Source organism: Leopardus geoffroyi, chromosome C1, assembly GCF_018350155.1.
Source record: "Leopardus geoffroyi isolate Oge1 chromosome C1, O.geoffroyi_Oge1_pat1.0, whole genome shotgun sequence".
Lineage (NCBI taxonomy): Eukaryota > Metazoa > Chordata > Mammalia > Carnivora > Felidae > Leopardus > Leopardus geoffroyi.
Genome location: NC_059328.1, coordinates 169,615,245 through 169,636,038, shown reverse-complemented (window position 1 = coordinate 169,636,038; position 20,794 = coordinate 169,615,245). Strand labels below are relative to the sequence as shown.

Genomic DNA, 20,794 nt, shown 5'->3' with positions numbered 1-20,794 from the left:
TTGCTGATGTTCATGTGCTGGTCATTGAAAACATTATATTCCTGGTATTTCTTATGAACATCTCTACTTTCAAATTTTAGAACAGACATAAATATCCTCAGCATGAAAAGCAGGTATGTGGGTATATTTGGTACCTTTATAGTCAAAGGAAGCTGAATTTCAGTTATTTATATTTAGTGTGGATAGTGTGAATCTATTGCCCACACTTTCTTGAGACATTTTATATATGATTTTATCTATGAAAATATAAATATTTCATCTCTTGTACATTCTTTTCAAGCAGCTGTCCATTACTGCTCTGAAAATGTTTCTCTCCCACTCCCAAAGAAAGCATAGAAGAAAGGATCATGAGTGTTGTATAATATAGTCAAATCTAGATTTTCTCTGGAAGTGGAATAAAAGAATGACTATGTGCTTTGTCAATTTATAACATAATTTTAATGATTAGTTTCATCTTCCCTGCAAAATATTTAACCAGAATGATGAACAGCTAGCAAAGGGGACTGATTTAAAATTTTTTTCTTGGAAGTTGATACAAAGGTAACAGGGAAACATCCAAGGTTAGAGGAGAAGAAAAACTGTGTAGTTTGATACTAATAATCTAGATGCCAGTGTCCTCATTATCTCCAGTGCTGAAACTTGAAAGGAGTATTTTGAAGCTCATGTGATAGAGTGATTGAGCTTAATTGTTCCCTCCTTATACCCTCAGAAATCCTAGACAGCTGTGTGCCTCCCTAATGTGGTTTCCCTCACTAAAAGTGAAAAACAGCTAGCTGACATTGGAATAATGTTCTACGGGACTTGGGACGATACTTACCTAACCCTCCTTCATCTCTGACTGTCATGTTTGCTCAAGGACCTTCACGAGAGGTAGTCTGCTCTTCTGGGGGTCAATTCATGCTTCCTTCAATGCTGCTCCATGCATTTTTCAGCTTGCCTGAATTCCACTACTGATTCTCTCCAGGTTTAATCAGTATTGATGAATTTTTTAGAGGGTGACTAGTTAGAGATTTCCTTTGTGGATTGTAATTAAACACACCATTTTTTACAAAGGCCTTTAAACCAGGTCTTGGCTGACCAGAGGTATTCAGAGATTAATCTTCTGAATGATTCAGGATCATTGCACAGGAGATTCAACTTTCAATTTTATTTTTTTTTCCACAGCAAAGTATAATTTAATTCAAAAGGCATCAGTGCAAATTGCTGATAGAAATCAGTATTAAGTGTTCAGAGAATAAATGCATAATATATAAAAAAAAAACCCATTTAGAACAGTGACAAGTATATAGGGTGTGTTTCAATTACTAATAAGTATTGAAAGTAGACATGAAGTGCTTTCATGTTTCTGAGTAAAAATTCAGCAATTTTTAAAAAAGAAACACACAAAACATTACTCTGAATGTGTTTTGATACTATTTATTTGCAGGTGGGAAGAGGTGGGATGTTGAGTAAAATGAACATTGGACCCTGGCAATTAAGAGATCTGGTACCAGTGATCATTTTGCTTTCAGATCTGTGTGCCTCTGAACAGTTGACTTAAACTTGGGGTCCTCTCTTCCTTCTGTATAAACTGAGGGAATGACTGGATAATCTCCAGGGTCCCTTACAAGTTCTACCCTGAGCTTCCCTAAGACTTAAAGAGCTCTTTTTTATGTTGTTGTTATTCTTGGAATAACTTTATATTTGCCTTGAAATCAAGCTAGAAGTCATTTGCACATATTTCTGCAAACTGCCTTCTAAAGCTACGTGCAATTGTGAGTGGCTTTTTTGGCACTAAATCACGTCTCTAAATTTGCAGTGTCTTATATTAAACTGAACAGTTATGCAAGATTAAAATGCTCAGTCATTTAACTGAACATGTGTGGTAGCATGCGTCCCTCTCATCCATCCAAGGGCCACTTTATTTTCCTATGTCACTTAGATCTGCCTATAAATAAATATTTAAATCACACTAGGTTTTTAGAAAGAACAATCATCATACCATTTGTATTTATTCACTATTTTACATCTTCTAAAAACATACATGATTTCACGTTTAGAATCCTTAAGTAAATACATTGGATTTTAAAGGATGTCTTGATACATGAATAGGATGCCTGATGGTTCATTTTTTTAAAAAGCCCTTAATATAAGAGCTTGCTCAGAAGGGAGTCAATTGTTTAATCGAATTAATTTGAAGGTCTGTGCTGTTTAAAAATAATACAGCGAGATAAGATTTAAGAATTTCAGGTAAATTTAATGTGATGCTGATTAATCTATCTTACCTAAAACTTCTAGTAAACATGATGTTTGTTGGAAGGAATGATACGCGGTAATTTCGGTTGCAATCACTTAATAAACTTCTCAGTTTCCCGTATAAAAATTGAATTTCAGATTAAATAACGGAAGCATGGCTCTTATAATTGCACGAAATACGTCTCGGCCAGAATTTATAAAACACCTGAAAAGATATGCCAGTGTTAAGAATCAGGTATGGTACATTATTTTTGCTACTTACATGCAAAGCTATTAATCATGGAGAGAGATGCTCCAAGAGTTGACATAAAATCCGGCTTCCTAAGAAGGCGTTTTTTCTAAATAGATTAATCTTTTTTTCTCTCCAAATTTGTGTTTCCTCCAAATTTTGAAAAGTATCTACCATATTAATATAGATTTGCCCTTTTTGAGCTAGGAATTGGCAGTTACGTATATTGTGTGTGTGTGTGCACGCGCACGCACACATGCATGCGTGTGCGTGCACACAACGTGCAAAGAGAAAATAGAAAATGTAGTGTTATATTGAAATGTGAAGTAAATTAAAGCTAAAATTATATCCTCAGCTGTTCTTCAGAATGAAAAGTAGTGAAATCTGATATTTTAATCTTGATGTTATGGCAGGAGACTTTCTCTAAAGTTATAACCTTTAGATTTTCCTGCCTTTTATTTACAGATCTGCCTACCTTCGCTAATTGAAATAGATAGGCAGACCTATTTTTAAAACACACCATGTTTAGCCAGTCGTTATTCTATTCAGAACCATGATGTGTGGTTGTGGAGGGAGAGAAGATTTATTTCTACTTATGGGATTTGTTTTAAAGAGAGGCAATAACTATTATAAGCCACATTCTTTTGGCAGAGATTTTGACCCAGTTTTTAGGTAACTGGTCCTGAAATATGTGATTTCTGAAATTACGAGTCTTGAAGTTTATCGGTCTGCTTGTAAAACCCTACAGTCTCACTCCCTAAAGGCATAAAAGTGTACCTGGATGTAGCTGGAGAGAGTAAACAGGAAGACGAGGAGAGGACACTGAGTCAACCACTAGCAGCTGAATCTTGCTTGCAGAAGTGGCCGTGGTGACTCACATTTTGCCCCTTTATAATTTTAAACTTTCATACGCAGTTCCCCTGAAGTTTCAGTTCTCTACTACCCACTACGTTATTGTTATTAGATGAGTGTTTACTGAGCAACCAACTGAATGAAATGTTTAGGAAGTTGTATCCTAAAAATTATAGTCCCAACATAGACAAAGGCAGACTTAAGGTAGGTTGTGAGCTGAAGTAGTAACTTCACGTGTGTGTGTGTTTAGGAAAGGCAGTGATTGTCAAAGGAATGTATGCCTTTTGGGATGTGACTCATATTGTTTGAAATATTATTTTTCTTAATCTAAAGGCTGTACGTTCATTATTTTTCCTAAGTCAGAAAGTAGAAATACTCAAAATTGGATATTCCAAGAGATCATCAGTGTCATTACCTTGGTATAAACTTCTTAATCTTTTTCTATTAAATAAATGTGAGTGCTTAAATGAGTATTAACCTGAAGGTTACTTACCCTGAGAAGCTCTGTATTTATTTTAGGGAGGCACCTACTGCACAAATTATTTATGAAAATAAATTCTTTTGGAATTGCCTGAGGGGCAAATTTCTAAGGTAGTTTCCATAGACATCCTTTTTTCAACATGAAAATAGCTTTCTTCAGATTTTTAAAGTAATAAATACTATAAAAATAAAGGCAATGACAGAGTGAATAGAATTCTATATAGGGAAAGAATTTTTTTTAAAGTGAGATCATGTTATGCAAGATATATTATAACCTGCTTTTCCCTCTTACTGGCCATGTCTTGTTTTTGATGGAAAAACTGTGTGTGTGTGTGTGTGTGTGTGTGTGTGTGTGTGTGAGGGAGGGAGGGAGGGAGGGGGGGGAGCATGGTCATTAGACTTAACTCTGATTGATTTAGCTCTTTACTAAAATGAAGTCCATGCTATTGCTCTGTGATTTTTTGACAAATTCTAAAAATGTTCGATGTAATGGTATATATACGTAAGTAGATGGATTCCCAAGGTCACTGCTTTTAAGCAATGTTAATGTGAGATGTTTAAAAAATACACATATGTACACGTGTGTGTATATTTGTAGTCTCTTAGTGTCTTTCCTTCATGGTGACATTTTCAAAAATGTAAGTTTATATAAATCATGGAACATTATAAAGACCATGTACAGATAAGATTATATATAATTCACTAATTCGTAGTAGTTGTGCTATCCAGAAAGGACAACATGGCACTGCAGCCTCAGGAGAGCCACAGTCTAGGTCTCTGAACCATCTTTTCCAGGTTAACTGAATCTACATATATATTAACAGTTCTAGAGCATAATGAAAACCACTGTCTGTGGGGTGACTAGTTTTGCCTTCCCCATCTCTGCGAAAATAGAAAAATACCACCCTTCTTTTCAACTCTGTCCTCTCACTGGCCTCCATTTCCTCTGTCCTCCATTCCTCCATTCACTTTGACCATTGTTTCTGGTAGGGAGTTTAAGACCCTCAAATGTTAGTCCTTCCTTGAGGACTTGTGTGCTGCCTTGTCGTTCTCTTGTGATACCTTGTCCTGAGTGTGTCCTCCCCCTTGTTTGAACCACCGTCTGAGCTTTGCACACTTTGGAGGTTCTGTTTTCTCTGCTGATCGTAGGACCACTGTGCTTTCCTGTGTGCTCAAGTTGTGAAACCCACGCATCTGGAGTCCGGCACGTTCACAGCTGACCTTATTGTCTTTCCCCTAAAGGTGCTCCTTCTATGATTCCCTGCACAGGGCGATGGTGTGAAACTCTACCCATCCTGGAGTTACTCTGGATTCCTCTCCCTCTCTCAATCCGTACAACCAGCCCACCAATTAGTTCTGTTCGTTCTCCTCTCTGATGTTTCTGAAATTTCTTTCACCTTAATTTGAACCTTAATCCCTTCTTACAGCAACCTCCTTCTGATCTTCCTTTTTCTCTGGTCTTGTGTTCCACACTTAATTCTACAGGGACTTTTCTAAAACACCTGTTTATCTCCTGCTGAATTCTTCAATGCCTTGCTCATTCTTGTCAAGATGACACCTCATTTCCTCAGCATAGAATTCATGGCCCTTGTATTCTGGCCATTATGTTGCCTCACCTCTGGCCATCCTCACCAGATTTCCTATGTTTTGGCCATTGTACTCGTGTTAGGGCTGCCATGACAGATATGATAGATTTGGGTGCCTTAACAGAAATCTATTTTTTATAATTCTGAGGATAGGGGCGCCTGGGTGGCGCAGTCGGTTAAGCGTCCGACTTCAGCCAGGTCACCATCTCGCGGCCCGTGAGTTCGAGCCCCGCGTCAGGCTCTGGGCTGATGGCTCAGAGCCTGGAGCCTGTTTCCGATTCTGTGTCTCCCTCTCTCTCTGCCCCTCCCCCGTTCATGCTCTGTCTCTCTCTGTCCCAAAAATAAATAAAACGTTGAAAAAAAAATTTTTTAAAAATTTATAATTCTGAGGATAAGAAGTCCAAGATGGTGTTGACAGGTCTGATTTCTCCCAAGGCCTCTCTCCTTGGCTTAGAGATGTCTGCTTTCTGGCTATGTCTTCATGTGGTCTTTCCTGTATGCATGCACATCCCTTAGTGTCTGTATGTCCCAATTTCTTCTTTTAAGGACACCAGTCATAGTGGATTAGGGCCTACCCTAAAAACCTCCTTTTAATCATGCCTTTAAAGACCTTATCTCTAACTGTGGTTACATTCTAAGGTACAAGGGGTTATGATATCAACTTATGACTTTGAGGGAGAGACCCAATTCAGCCCATGATACCATCTATGTCTCTAAAAAAAAAAAAAAAAAAAAAAATCAAACACAGGCATTTATATCTTCTGTAAAAGTGACAGAACACCACTATTACAATATCACAGTATGCTCAATGTTTTGTAGTTGTGTGATGATTGCCGTATCTCCATACTTAGCAAATGTTTCCTCTCCAAATCTTCCTCCCTTCTCCTCCTTCAGGCTAACTCTTCTGTGTTAAGACTCCTTCACATGGGAAGCTCACCCAACATCCTGGGCCTGTTTGCCTCTTGTTTCTGTCCTTTAACTCTATGCTTACACCATCATGGCACTTGTATGTATCACAATTTTAACTGTTCACTTCTCTTCCTCACATCTTAAACATACCCTCACATGAGGTATTAAGCTCATGGCTCCCTAAAGTCCCATCTACCAATGTGGCTTTGTAGGACATGAATTTGCTGGGATGCATGGAGCTTCATTTTGCGAAGTATGCACATGAAAACTGAGGATTTAAGATAATAGACTTATGGGTGGTGGCCATCACTTCTTGAAATCTCTTGGCTTACAGTTGTCTGCTGCAGTCTCTTTTGTCACATGGTATTCTTCTCTTTAAAGGACATCAGTCATATTGTATTAGGGATCAACCAGATGACCTCATCTTAGCTCCATCACATCTGCAAAGACCCTCTTTCCAAATATGGTGACATTTACAGGCACCAAGAGTTAGGACTTCTACGTATCTTTATTGGGAATACAATTTAACCCATAGCAGCCAGTTATCAATGACTCATTTAAAACACATTCTTTTTTACAAATAAACATGGAATGAGGTCCCCATGGCTTTATATCTGAGATGAAGGGAAGTCTAATGCAGGGACTGCCAAACAGTTTCACAGAGAGCTACTTGGGACACTCTAATTCTATACCTCAATTAGAACAGCCGATACCACCATGTAAACCCAGTATAAACCATTACGTAATCCACTGCATTATACAGTATAAACTGTAAAATCTGCTGGGCTTAGGTTTCTACATATGTAAAATAAGGGTGTGGGGGAGAATGTTAGTTTTCTGTCAACTTTTAAAATTCTGTACCTCACTGAGGTTCATAGGTGGAAGGGGGGAAAAACAATAGGAGTAAACCCCATGTCATTTACCTAAAAAGTGAAATAAATGAGTTATTCTTATACATTGCTACTAAAAAGGTATTTGGCTATATTATTTATGGGAATAAATATTTTTCCACTAAACTTTCCTTAAACAAGAAAAATGGAAATTTGAAGATACTTTGCACCATGTGGAGTGCTCAGAAAGCAAACAACTGTCTTGCAACATGTGTGCATCTTTAAAGTGGGAAATGAGGCAGGAAGAACACCTGCAAAACTCACATCAGATCGACTTTCTCTTTTCTCCTTCATAAGCTTAGACCGAGGTTCTTCCTAATTAAATTCTAAGTGTGAAACTTAAGAGTTTGCTTGACCTCACCCATACAAGTTGACAAGTTAGTGGATTATATAAATCTTCTGTGTCGACAGGTATTAAAAACTCAGTCTTTAATTGGAAATTGTATGGTACTGTATACAAATGCATACACATCTACTATTGGTCATAAAACAGGTTTGCCAATAGCTAGATCTACCAAAGAAATTGGGGATCCCTGGCCTAGACTTTCAATGCTATAACAATGTCGTCATGCATGTTGATATTTACATGCAAGAGAGAGCACGGTGAACTTTCTTTTCATTAGCAGTGTAGGGATAAAGCAAGTACCATGATGATTTACGTTTGTTTTATTTAGTTCAATTTTCCATTTGTTGAGACTTACACTGTTGAAGAGGTTAAAGTTCGTCCGAGGACTAATAGCGCACCCAATCTAGAGGAGGATGCTGGGAGGCATGCTGCTGCTTCAGAAAACAATTTCCCTTGGAATGTAGATGGTGATTTAGTGGAAGTCGCATCAGAGGTCCATGTTAAGTAAGTGTAATTATTTCCCCGCCTTAAGTGTCCACCAGTAGACACAAAACTGAGTGCAATGGAAATCTCCTTGTCGTGACTATTTTTTTTTTTAGATTAGTAAGTTAGGGAAGCATAAAAAGACCGATGTACAATTTTAATAAATAACTTTACACTTATTCAGTTGTTATATACACCCAAAGCATTTTCATATAGACTCAACCACAATTTATGAGTCTCTATTGGCATTGTAAAATTATCATTCTCCCTAAACTATACAGATAATGCAGGATTACAGTTTACATTTGATATTCCCAGTCTTTCCAAAGCATTCAACTTACTTCATGCAGACACAATTGTACATACTGTATAAGTAACAGGAACAACTGGCACAAACAAGTTTAAGACTATGCAAACTCATTGTTGGTAAGCATTATGCCTCAATGGGTAAAAAGTATGCAGGAGCACACCACTAGCTGTGAGCTTTCTATGGGCACAATGCCTGGATTTTATAGTAATCACTGGTGCTGAGTTATCAGGCCCCCCAGTTTTACAAGATTGCAGCTCTTCCAATGTTTAACTATCGGTAGATTTGTATTGGGTATCATGTACCATACTCTATATGTGAACAATGATAGGTTGCTGAAATAATCACACCTATCTTTTTTACAGATTACACCCAAGACTTATCAATCTTTATGGAGGAAGCATGGAAGAAATGAATGATTCTGAAGTTAACTGTAATTGTTTATAAAAGGAATGTACAAAATAGAATTTTAATGGGAGGGAATATGGTCGTTCTTTAAACATATCCTAATAGGAAACAAAATTCTTATTTTTTAAAGAGATTTGCTATTTTGTTACTAACAATTAGCTTCTAGAGCTTAAAAAAATTAGGCAATATAACCATTTAAATTATGGGTTTTGGAAAGCATTGGAATGGAAACTATTTCATATACTTAAAACATCTAAATTCTTTTACTTTGGAGTTACTGATTTTACAGGATGATTGTTTTAACTTTTCAGGATTTGAGTCCATCAGTCCTGACATGAAATTTCCTGTAGCCTGGTACACGTGGACTAGAGTTTATGTAAGGATGCCCTGATGAGGTACTAATCTAGATTTCAAATCTTTCCAACATCTACATTATTTGCCAAAAAAGGAAAGAAATTGTATGGTACCAATTTTGTGACTATTCCCTGAAAGTTGAAAACTGTTGATTTTCTTTAAAGTGTTTTAAAATTTGTAACACAGATGAAGTTTATAGCAAATTTTAAATTACACAAAATATCACACGGTCTAGGAGATGCATTCTTTGTGCTTCTGAAAGTCCTGTTATCCAACAATTATAATACGTTGGTTTCAGTGTACTCAGTAATACCGAAAATGCTATCATTTCAGAAAAGAGCCAAATTTCAATTGCCTCAGGGATCATCCTCCACCACTGATCCCAGAGGTTCTCCTGAAAGACTTACTTTGTTTTTTAGTAATGAAAAAACAGATCTCTTGCTTATATAAAGGGTACTTTTTAAAGCTTAATTACTACCGGTAGACAGTGAGTTCAGGAGGTTTCCTGCTCTCAGCATTCGAGGAGTGAAACCCAGTCACTTTCACAACCTTGTTCTGGGGTCAGCAATTATATACTGAGGGCTTGTGAAGAGGTAACTTCTAGAAATTTCAGCTGAGAGAGACAGCTGGTGGCAGGGCTTCCGCTAAGGAGATATTTTCCCTAATAGCTAAATTAGAGGGAAGTCTTAGTACCTGATCACTTCCAATAACAGAATTTCAAAATTGCCTACAGCTTCCTTATACAGAGGTTATAAAGACAGAATAAATTCAGATGAAATTATAACCTGCAGCTATCAGAATCTAGGTCATATGCATGAATATTACAAAAAATGATTGTATCTGCAAATGAAAAGGCAGTATTTCACTCGTCACTAAAACCTCTATGATGGAAATTTTGATGGCACATTTTATTCACTGAAAACAAGCAAAATCGGTAAAGTTAGATTTCTAAATTTTGTTTCTCTAGTTCCATGCAGAAGAGAATGCTCTTATAGACCTGATAAAAACACATTTAATACATAGTTTTGAAGAGAAAGAGTAACATCTAAACAAGGAGGTGCATTTGCTTAATTTGATAGTCAATATTTTACTCAGTATCTAATTTATATGAAATACTGGCCTCTAATCAGGCTCTTTGTAGAGTTTTGGTTTTAAGAGTCATTAGTGAGGTACAGTTTCCATATTTTACATATATCAGTGTATTAATATTTGAAATATCAGCTAAAGTGCAACATTCACAATGTTTCAGAATATAAATTAGAATTTTTAAGTATTTGTTTTCATAAGCAAAAAAATTTCACTGAAAATGGATTTTAGAAATTTACTCCTGGGTACCCTTAATAAAAATGTGTTCTAAGATGACTAGCAGATTTATACCTCTATAAACATATATTCTTTTAAAACATTATGTATATATACATAAAGAAAAAAAACCCCATAGCTGTATAAACAATTATTCAGAAGTCATCTTATTAAGCTCAAACCAGTGTATAAGTTCATTCTGAAGTTTGCTCATCAGGATCATAATCCTCCTACATAGTCTCAATAAATCAGAGCCCATCATGAAGGTATTACAAATAAAGGTGTTTAAAGATAAAATCCACTTTTAAAACATTAGTGGTCTTCTTGTATCCATTCAAAAATTTAGGAACAGCTCTCGGAAGTATGTTCTCTGAAGATATTTAGCAGGATTTTTCAAACAAGTCTCAAAGATCTATTAGAAATGAATCATTACCTATCCATGGAATTTATTTTAATGAAGCAAGCACATATGGTAAATAATTTCTTTTAAAGGAATGCTATTTCAAGTCCAAGACTTCTCCAAATGAGTTGTTTACTTCTTCAATATGATTGAATTCAGATGCAATATCTTCGAGGGATTACTTACCTTGAATAAATTGAATGCTTTAGTGTTTTTCTATCCATTTAAGAGCTGAAAGATTCTCTTTGGATGTATTAAATATTCCCTTTGCAGTTATTTTCCTCTCGAAGAGTAATCATTGTGTAGATTTTTCATTTGCATGGAGACCCAATATGTCACAAGGTCATGAGTAAAAGAAGTACATAGAAGAAGTCAGTGTTGTAAACAACATCTTAAGTTTCTTTGGTTAACCTGAGTCCGTTGTCCTCTCAATTTGAAAGATGTCTTCAATCATCATCATTGCTTTTGCTGTTAACATAACTCCAACTGTCTCTTCTGTTTTCTTCTTGTAGGATAGATTTGTACTGTCTTTTAAAGAAACCAACCTGAAAATGGCATTGCATAATCATTAGTGTATTACTGCAAACATATTACACTCCTATCAGATACCTGAAAACTCACTGTCCCGTGTAGACAGTAAAATCTAGATGGGAAATACTGGGTTTAAAGAGCATTATTTTTGTTACTCCAGGACTGCTCAGTGACCCACATTCTCCAAAATGGACATTAAAAATAATATGCAGTGTTTTCCAAATGTAATTTTTATTTTTGAGAGAGAGGGAGACACAGAACCCAAGGCATGCTCTGAGCTGTCAGCACATAGCCTGATAGGGGGCTCAAACTCGTGAACCATGAAATCATGACTTGAGCCGAAGTCGGATGCTTAACCGACTGAGCCACCCAGGCACCCCATCCAAATGCTTTTTTTCTAGAACATCTTTCAAAACTAGTGTTATGGTCGGAATACTGGCTGAAGTCAGGAGAAATGGGAGATCAGTACTATATACTCATTTGGGAATTTAAAAAGTTAAAAGTACTGCAATACTTAAATCTAATAACTTGGGAGTCACAAAAGTCACTTTGTGAAAGGCAAGAATGTTGTATTTGGTTTGACATTGGTAATTATTAATGACTTACCTTCCACATAACATACGAAATCAATAAAAGTAAAATAAGGCCAAGTAGCAAGCTACTTGAAATAATTGCTATTGTGAAATGACGTTTGGGTCTTTGATGATGTAGTCCTTCAAGGAAAACCTACATAAATTAATGAAAAGAAAGAGCCACCAGTTTAAAAGTTGCTTCTGTTCCTTGTGAAGCCCCACCCTCACCCCAACCCATGATTCCCATAGTAGTTTGAACAACCCGTCCCCTTCTCTTGCCGGTTCTAATAACCCTAGGAAACACTGGTAGCTGTTGAGCTGGATGGCCTTGCACCATGGTTCTTCATCTGGTTAATGCTACCAAGTTTGCCTCCTGAACGAGCCATCTGCATCCTTTCCTGGCACCAGTTGCGGAAAATGCCAAATCTCAGTAAACTATTTCAAGCCCTCCATGATCTAGTCAATCTATTTTCCTGACTAAACACCCCAGCAGGTTTTCCCTATAATTGTAATGTTTCAGGTAAAGTGGTAATCTTACATGTGCAACATTTTCATCCTTGTTTAGTTCAATAACTTTTGGATTAGGCTCTGGAAAAGCCGTTGCTCTTATCTCAAATGTGAGCGCTGAAGTCTCATCCTGTTAAATAAAAGAAAGATCACTGTAGCCTGACTCATAGTTTTATTTCATGAAGATGTACTAGTAATTTATCATGATCCTTACCTACGATCTCAGAATTTTACAACTTATCTTCCCCAGTGTGTTTCACCATTTGTGGTTAATTGTAATGCAATGCTTTCTTTGCTTCCAAAGGCACAGCCATGGTATTAATTTTCCTGGCATCATTTTGTTCAAATCCTTTTATTAAACATGACTACTTTGCAGATAACTTGATTTAGGTATTTGTAATAGTTAGCAGTGTATTTTGTTCCTAGTCAGTCTTTTTCCCAAAGGTGACTTTCTTCACCTGATAAATGGTTCCTCAAACTTATTTTATCTAGGCTTTTCTTTTTTTCTAAAACAGTGTTATCATCTTGCTGTTGTAAAATACCTATAGTTTAATACCGTAATGGAAAAATATGATACAGGTAGTTATAGCATGCCAGTATAAAATTGGTAGGTGAACTCTGAGCTTTACTATCTAACAGACGGACTTTATAACCAAGAATCCATGGAGCTCAGGAATCTGGGGATGGGCTCCACAGACTCTAATGACCTTTTACAATTGCATGTAAAAATGAGGGTTTTTCCCATATATGTATTCATTGAGGTAGATGAGAATATGTTGTTTAGGAATTTTACTAAAGAAGTCTATGACCCTCAAAAGTTAAAACTACCGCACAAATGTTATTTAATGTTTTGGAAAGAACACGGAGAATTTTAGGGGTAAAAATAGATTACATACTTTATTAAAGCAGTGGTTTCCAACAGGAATGCTTCTATCCCCTAGAGGACAGTCAGCAGTTTCTAGACTGTCAGGACTTGGGAAGTGGTGTACCAGCATCTAGTTCGTAGAGGCCAGCAATGGGCTAAACATCCTACAATGCACAGCACAGCACCTAACACGCAGGAATTGCCAATAGTGCCCACTGTTTAGTAACCTGGGCCTCAAGAGTAGGAGAGGGCAAACTGCTAAAGTTTAAATAACTTTAATGGTCTCCTAACAATTTTTAGCACAACTGGAATGACAACAGACTTCTTAATTCCCTATCTGGTACATCTATTCCACCCCCCTCCCCCCATCCTCTTTACCACTGTGTGGCAATTTCAAATACTCCTCTTGAAACAAAACAAAACCACTGATTTTCTTTGGCTTACTATATGCCATGCACTAAATGCTTTACAAAAAAAGTATCTCATTTAGTCTGTAACACCCTTGCAAGAGATTATCAGATGAGGAAATGGAAGAACAGAACTCCAGATAAAACTAATTTTATGTCAGTAATCATAAATATGCATACTCATTTCCAGGAAGAAGTCCAAGATGTTTATTTGTTATTGTACATTTCTGTTTTATTGTTGATGAATGTTGATGTTTTAGTTGGGTTTTATCAAAGTTTTGCTTCTTAAATTTTATGTATAATTTCAAGTAGTTTAGAAAAAACCTTAAGGTTAGATAAAATGTTAAGGTAGTCCATTTCTGTGACTTAATCAAGGTTCATAAATAGTTGGACATGCTTTCTAAAATAAACCTCTTAATTATTCCATAGTCTATTCTACAATCTTATCTGTTTAATTACAAAAACTGTATCATTTAGACAATGTATTCAGCTAAAGCGATAAATGGAAACACTTTTAGAGTTCCACTCCCAATTTTACTATTCATACCTTTTTAATTACTTCAATGCCTCCTCACATACCATCCTACCTAAATAAGATGACTGAATCTGTAGATTCTGTATAAACTTAGCCACAAAGTTGTCATTGTATTTTAGACTTACCATTTCTGAAAGAGATGGGCGGCCTTCCAACTGCATGTGAACACTGGCTTCTTTTCCACTTTCCATATTCGCAAAATTACATAAAAGACTTAAACAGTATGGATCAGCTTTTATGCAGAACTTGAAAAAAATACCAAAAAGCTACATTAAAACTTTTTTAAAGACGGCTAAAATATTTTACATGGAATTAAACATCTCCCATTAGTGGAGTTTGTTTTATAAATTATAACAAGAAGTATTTGAACTTGAAGCATGTGGTCTCATTCTTATGAACTTAACCTTTGGAGACAGAGTTACAACAAAGACTCCTAATCAGAGCCTTGCTAAGTCACATGTTCCATACTCCTTGTTAAACTTGGATTATTTGAATGTGAGATGGCTTCCTGGGGGGTTTGTTTTTTTCATAAATTCACTAATATGAAAGGAGTGATAATCTCATGCCACGAAGTCTGCTCAGCTGAGTACTATATCTTGGCCTTCTACAGGGTCTGGAACAATGTCTGGCTGGCATGAAGTAGGCATTGGTTTAGATAAATAATGAAATTGTATAGTATATTTAACCCTGGGTCTATCTCTCCCATCATGTCTATTCCTCCCATGCAAGTGTATTAACTTGTTTCTTTCCTGCACTCAGCTGACAGTTCAAACCCAGTGGTTCTTGGTTTTAAGGTTTCACTTCTGTGTGTTGGAAAGCAAAACCTACAACCTAAAAAAATGAAACTTACCAATAGCTTCTTATCAGTCTTTGACAAGAATCTGAAAATGTCTTTCAGGGTCTCCAGTGGACCTTTATCCTGCTCTAATGCACACTTTCTTTGATAACTTTTAAAATGGCAATCTCCAGCAGTAGTCTATAAAGACAGAAAAATGTTACTCCATATTGGAAAGAACGGCAGAAGCTACACGGTCTTAAAAGGTCCAATTGGTTACCTTTTCTAAAATATATCAAGTATCTCTGAATTGTGAAAATATCTTTTGGACAGATTTGGGAAAGATTAAGTCTCTATGGCACAAACACAAAAACCCAGAGACATTTTAACAAGGTGGGATACAGATGCTAAAGTGATACAGGGCCTAACCTTACAGAAATTAAAGGCAACGAAAAAAAATGGACATTTGGACATTACCATGGAATTAAAATTTCTTTTGCTTTAGACACAAAACAGTAACATGTTATATCAGCACATCCTCCTGTCTAAATCTGGAATTCAAGTAAATTTTAAAATTAGATCTCGAATCTACATAGCAGATTTATTTGTTGGCTGGTTGTCTGGAAGACGGTAAGCTAAAATAATTCTGATGCAATCATCAACATAAGAATATTAATTTTTTTTTAAAAAAAGGCTGAAATACTGATTTTCCAACAGCAGCCTCAAGATTTATAGAGAATTTCACCACCAATTACTTCCACAGGGCCATTTCACAAAGAAAACGCACTGAGGATGGTAGGGCAGAGTTGTGTTCTGTGCTGTATACATCAAATGCAGACGTTCCTACAGCCTGACAGTTCCATGTAATGTATAACAAAGTATATTCAGCAATTGCATGGCGAATTCACAGCTTACAGTGGGACTCAAACACGTTAACAGACATATCCATTTTAGCAATATTACTTAGGTTAAAGGAAGGAACCCATTTTTACCTGGACATCCAAAAGGTTGAACAGCTTATCAGTTTGGGGGGCAAAAGAATTTGGTACCATTATTTCCACACTAACATTTGGAGCCATGCTATGGCCAGTGTTGATAACCTGATAAGGAGGAAAAGTTTTTCTTTTAGCAACTTAAGAATATTTTTCATAAACATAGGTACAGATATCAATGATTTTTCAGGGGGAGGCATGGGTTTCATGCAACATTTATGGTGCTGGTGGTTTGCAGTTGGCAGCTGCATAGCAAAAGGAGACAGAATATCCATATCCAGAACTTTAAAAATGTTTGCTAATAATTTATTCATTATTCCTAGCCCTCTCCTTGATATTGATTAGGCCGAAACGTCCAGGCTGATAATTATTGCAGAAATAGTCTAAAGAAAAAGACAACAGCATACATTTGTATGGGACATTATGTGTCTAAAAAAACCATGATCGATTGATCCTCACAAGCGTCCCATGAGGTAAGCTGACGTTTTATTATTCTCCAGCTCAGGAAAAGTCTCAGAGATGTGAATGATGGTTAAAAAGTGGCAAGAATTAGGACCAAAACTCAGGTATTCTAATTCTCAGTCTTATTTTCACAAAATCACTTTGTTGAGAGGATAATCATCATCACAGTAAGCGAATAAGAATATATTTTAGTTCAGGGTAATGATGATGCTGACACACTCAGAAAATCAGAAGGGGGTAGGTTATTGGGTTTTAATAGTAATGCACATCTAGCCTTTTAAGAATAACGCATGGGGGGAGGCACCCGGGTGGCTCAGTGGGTTGAGCGTCCAACTTCGGCTCAGGTCATGATCTCACGGTTCGTGAGTTCAAGTCGCACATTGGCTCTGGGCTCTGTGCTGACAGTTGAGAGCCTGCTTCAGATTCTATGTCTCCTCTCTCTCTGCCCATCCCCTGCTTGCACTCTCTCTCTCTCAAATATAAATAAACATTAAAATTAAAAAAAAAAAAAAAAAAGAATGCATAGGTATGGGGCACCTGAATGGCTCAGTCAGTTAAGCATGTGACTCTTGGTTTCAGCTCAGGTCATGAGTTCAAGCCCCATGTCTCTTTCTGCCCCTCCCCCACGTGCTCTGTCTCTCTTTCTCTCTCTCTCAAAATGAATGAATAAAGAATAATGCATAGGTAGATGATATTTCTTTATTGATAAATCTTGGGATTTCAGCTCCCTGAAGAAGGAAATTGGGCCAAAATAATTGCCATCTGGGCGTGTAACTACGGAACCAATACAATATCTGATGTTCCACAGAATCTGAATGAAATAGCATCACTCATAGATCTGCAGTAATCTTTAGAATGCACATGACCTAGAAGAACAAACGTGTACCTGGCCTATGAAAACTGCTAGGCCCTGGAGGCACAGGGCACTTGCAAAAGGCAGTTTCAAGCAGTGGGTAACCAGCACTGCCCAGACCCTCAGACGACATCTTCCTCATGCCTGCAAATGATCAGTCTAACCTAAAATATTCTTCACCTTTGTTTGTCTAGTAATGTTGAGACCTTTAAGAACATTTTCAAACTTGCACAGCCTCACCAAACCTAGAGATTCAAAGTACCTCCAGTCCCAGTCACTCCACTGTAATTTAACTGGAAAAAAAACTATTATAAATTAATAAATAGACCTTCTAGAGTTTAGCGCAGTTTCTGTTTTAGTTTAACAGAGCACAAACTCCCACTGGGCTCTGACAGGAGCATTTCTTGGGACTTCAAAGTAGAAAGCTATATTTTTCAACACTGATGTATATTAGTATAACATAAAGTTGGGTATATGTAGACTCAGTAGGATTCCAAGGTCATTCTCTAAATCTGAGGCAGGGCCCAGGAATTTGCATTTTGAAAAAGTACCTCAAGTGATTCTGATTCTGATATCCATTTTTAAAAGCACTGCCTTACCAAAAAAAAAAAAAAAAAATGACCTTACAAAATATTAATGTACCTAAATCTAGACTCACTGACATTCTATAGATTGTTCTATGGCTCTAAGAATGTTTGGGCAGTGCTTTTGGTTCAAAAAATGTTTTTGTGGCCATTATCTCCAATTATCACCATCCATGATGCATCAAAACTTTGACAGTAAACATTAAAAAAAGTTTAGCTTTATATTAATGTTTGGATAATGATACTCTTTTTAAAAAGATTATTTAATAAATGATGCATCACTTATAACAGGCCATCTACCTATGGCCTAAAAGGCTGACCAAGCAGATCTTAAATGGAGATGCAGGAGGTAAGAGCTTCCTTTACTGGGTAACGTCAGTGCTTATATAAAAGCTTGAATCAAGAAGAGAGTTCACGGATTCACACCTCAACCTATCCTGAGTTCTGTGTGCATCTCGAGTGGATGCAGTTCCTCCCATAACTTTGTGTGTTTCAGCAGTTACCTCCATTCCTGTGTTTGCTCCTTCCCACTGTATTGTAAGGAATTGTGGGCTTCAGTAACAGGATAGAGATAAGGGTTGGGAGGGTGGCAGGGGGAAGCAAGAACCCAGGAGGAAAGTCCATGAGTAACCGTGCTGCTGTCAGCCAGGGGGGTCCTGGGCTGAGGGACATCACAGCATATGATGTCCTCTAGAGCCATACAGCAGGAACAAGCTCTCAGTGTGTTACAAATACCCCAACAATCAACTTCTCTTACATGAAAAGTGAAGTTCATTTTCTCTGACATGCATGTTTCAGGCTCATTTTCTTCCTTTGGTCCATACACAAATGAAGTTGGGTTTACAAACCTGAAAGAAACAAATTCAAATTTGATTTGTCTTACTTGATGGGGTATTATCAACAGTCTTTCTCTTTGGTCTGGATTATTGCATCTCTCTTAAATATGGCATTTAAGACTATATTCCCAACTATAGATGCCTCCTAAGCACCACTGAATATTTTTGGTTTCTTGGTAAGATAAGAATTTAGTGAAAAGTAATGAAAGCAGAAAGGCATGTGCTCTTTCTCACTAATATCCTCTGTTTGTCTTCCCAGCACTGACCATTCCTTCTCTCTTAGTTCTCAAATGATTCACATCAATTTGACAATTAGGAGACAAATTCTTAGCTTTTCCCTACAATTCTATTATCTTCCTATAAATCAACCTATTTTACCTATTTTTGAGTTCTTTTTTTTTAAGTTTCATTATTTGGGAAGTGGGGAGAGAGAGTGAGTGAGTGAGTGAGTGAATGAATGAATGAATGAATGAAACCCAAGCAGGTTCCTCACTATCAGTGCAAAGCCTGACATGGGGCTCAATCTCACAATTGTGGGATCATGACCTGAGCAGAAATCAAGAGTCAGATGCTAAAATGACTGAGCCACTCAGGCGCCGTGGAGTTCTTTCTATAATCCAATTCCTGCTGGCTATTTGTAATGAAACCCAAGGTAGGAGAACAGTTCAAACGTCAGTAAGTATGGTCAACTTTTTGGTTAAGAATACAAGGTTGTCATTCTTTTGCCTGTGATTAGACATATACATCAGTAGTGGACTTTAAGAAGTATTTTTCTTGGGAATCCCAACTCTAGCAGTTGCCCTCATTTGTCAGCTAATGTGAAGTAATACACGTTAAAGACTGGTTACACAGAAATACTGAAATGCTATAGATTTAGGCAGTTTCATACTCAGAACATTTCTTGCCCAAAATCATACGTAGAGGACACTCCTCATAAGAGGATCAAGAAAAGGAGGTGAGAGATGAGGCTTCAAAACCAGGAATATGCCATCAGCTCTTCTCTGCTCCCCACTGACTCACTAGATTCTCTCCTGAATGGCTTCCTCTTTCTCCTGCTTGTTTTATCTCGCAAACTTGATGCTCTATATTTTCAGTTGCAGACACCATTTTATTTTTATTAAAAAAATTTTTTTTAATGTTTATTTTTGAGAGAGAGAGACAGAGCATGAGCAAGGGAGGGGCAGAGAGGGAGACACAGAATCTGAAGCAAACTTCAGGCTCTGAGCTGTCATCACAGAGCCCGATGCGGGGCTCGAACTCACAAGTCATGTTCATGACCTCAACCGAACTTGGACACTTAACCGACTGAGCTACCCAGTGCCCCCATCATTTTTTCTTTATATAATTACATGTCATCTCTATGGGTGATTAAAAATGATTGGCGATGGTTTTATTTACAGCAACAAGAAAAGCTCATCAGTCCGTGTGTTTGGTATCTCCTATCTTCTATTCCTTTAATAATATGGTTTTAAAGTCTAATAGCCTGAGTCATTTCCAATAAAATCACAAAAGGTTTTCTCAATACCCCTTAAATCTTTCTCCATACATTTCCTTCTTGATCTGAGGAGGGTCCACACAATCAATCACTAACATTGCGGGGAACCAGTGAATGCTGGCTCCGAGGCCACAAGTGAGAAACTCCATAATTTATGGGTATGGAGAGTGGACAGGGAACACTTTGCAGCTGGCTCTCTCATAACTCAATCGTTTTGGCACAGAAGTAGATGTGGGCTCTGGAGAGTGGTGATTTGACCAAGTTTATGCTTCTCTGAACTTCACGCTTGCCATAGCCACTGAGCTTGATTCATTCCAATTGAATGCTGCCCCACACTGGGACCCGTGGCCTGCACAGCATAAAACTGAAAGGTTGGGCATGACCTGCTAGAGGCTTATGGGACTTTTCCAATAAGAAACCTCCAATTGGGTACTAGTTTGAAGAAGTCTCAGTAATGATTATAGAGTGCATGAAAATAACGAACAGATAAGCAAGGGAATGCAACACTTAAGGTCTGGGCTAAGGGACAGAAACAGCATAGGATCTTTCCTTAAAAAAACTTAAATATATTTTAGACCAATAATGTAAGAAGAAACAGA

The 20,794-nt window shown here is 37.1% G+C and overlaps 2 protein-coding genes across 5 annotated transcripts in view; one reads left to right on the top strand and one right to left on the bottom strand.

Annotated features, from left to right (window-relative positions):
* CERKL (ceramide kinase like) overlaps nucleotides 1–10,542 on the top strand; it is a 108,445-nt gene extending 97,903 nt beyond the window's left edge. For 2 of the 4 annotated variants that reach the window (XM_045480401.1, XM_045480400.1), the window contains 3 exons: nucleotides 2,374–2,470; nucleotides 7,856–8,031; nucleotides 8,683–10,542. In XM_045480401.1, the coding sequence (XP_045336357.1) occupies nucleotides 2,374–2,470; nucleotides 7,856–8,031; nucleotides 8,683–8,764 (355 nt within the window). In that variant the 3' untranslated portion in view covers nucleotides 8,765–10,542. Of the gene's footprint in view, nucleotides 1–2,373; nucleotides 2,471–6,276 lie in introns of all 4 variants that reach the window. The other 2 variants (XM_045480402.1, XM_045480404.1) reach the window with 2 other exon arrangements.
* Nucleotides 7,596–20,794, bottom strand: part of ITGA4 (integrin subunit alpha 4) — a 97,430-nt gene continuing 84,231 nt past the window's right edge. Inside the window, exons 22-28 of the mRNA XM_045480398.1 lie at nucleotides 18,622–18,712; nucleotides 15,966–16,073; nucleotides 15,049–15,174; nucleotides 14,324–14,443; nucleotides 12,423–12,521; nucleotides 11,919–12,038; nucleotides 7,596–11,326 (exon numbers count right to left, since the gene is read on the bottom strand). Coding sequence (XP_045336354.1) covers nucleotides 11,228–11,326; nucleotides 11,919–12,038; nucleotides 12,423–12,521; nucleotides 14,324–14,443; nucleotides 15,049–15,174; nucleotides 15,966–16,073; nucleotides 18,622–18,712 — 763 coding nt within the window. The 3' untranslated portion in view covers nucleotides 7,596–11,227. The remainder of the gene's footprint in view (nucleotides 11,327–11,918; nucleotides 12,039–12,422; nucleotides 12,522–14,323; nucleotides 14,444–15,048; nucleotides 15,175–15,965; nucleotides 16,074–18,621; nucleotides 18,713–20,794) is intronic.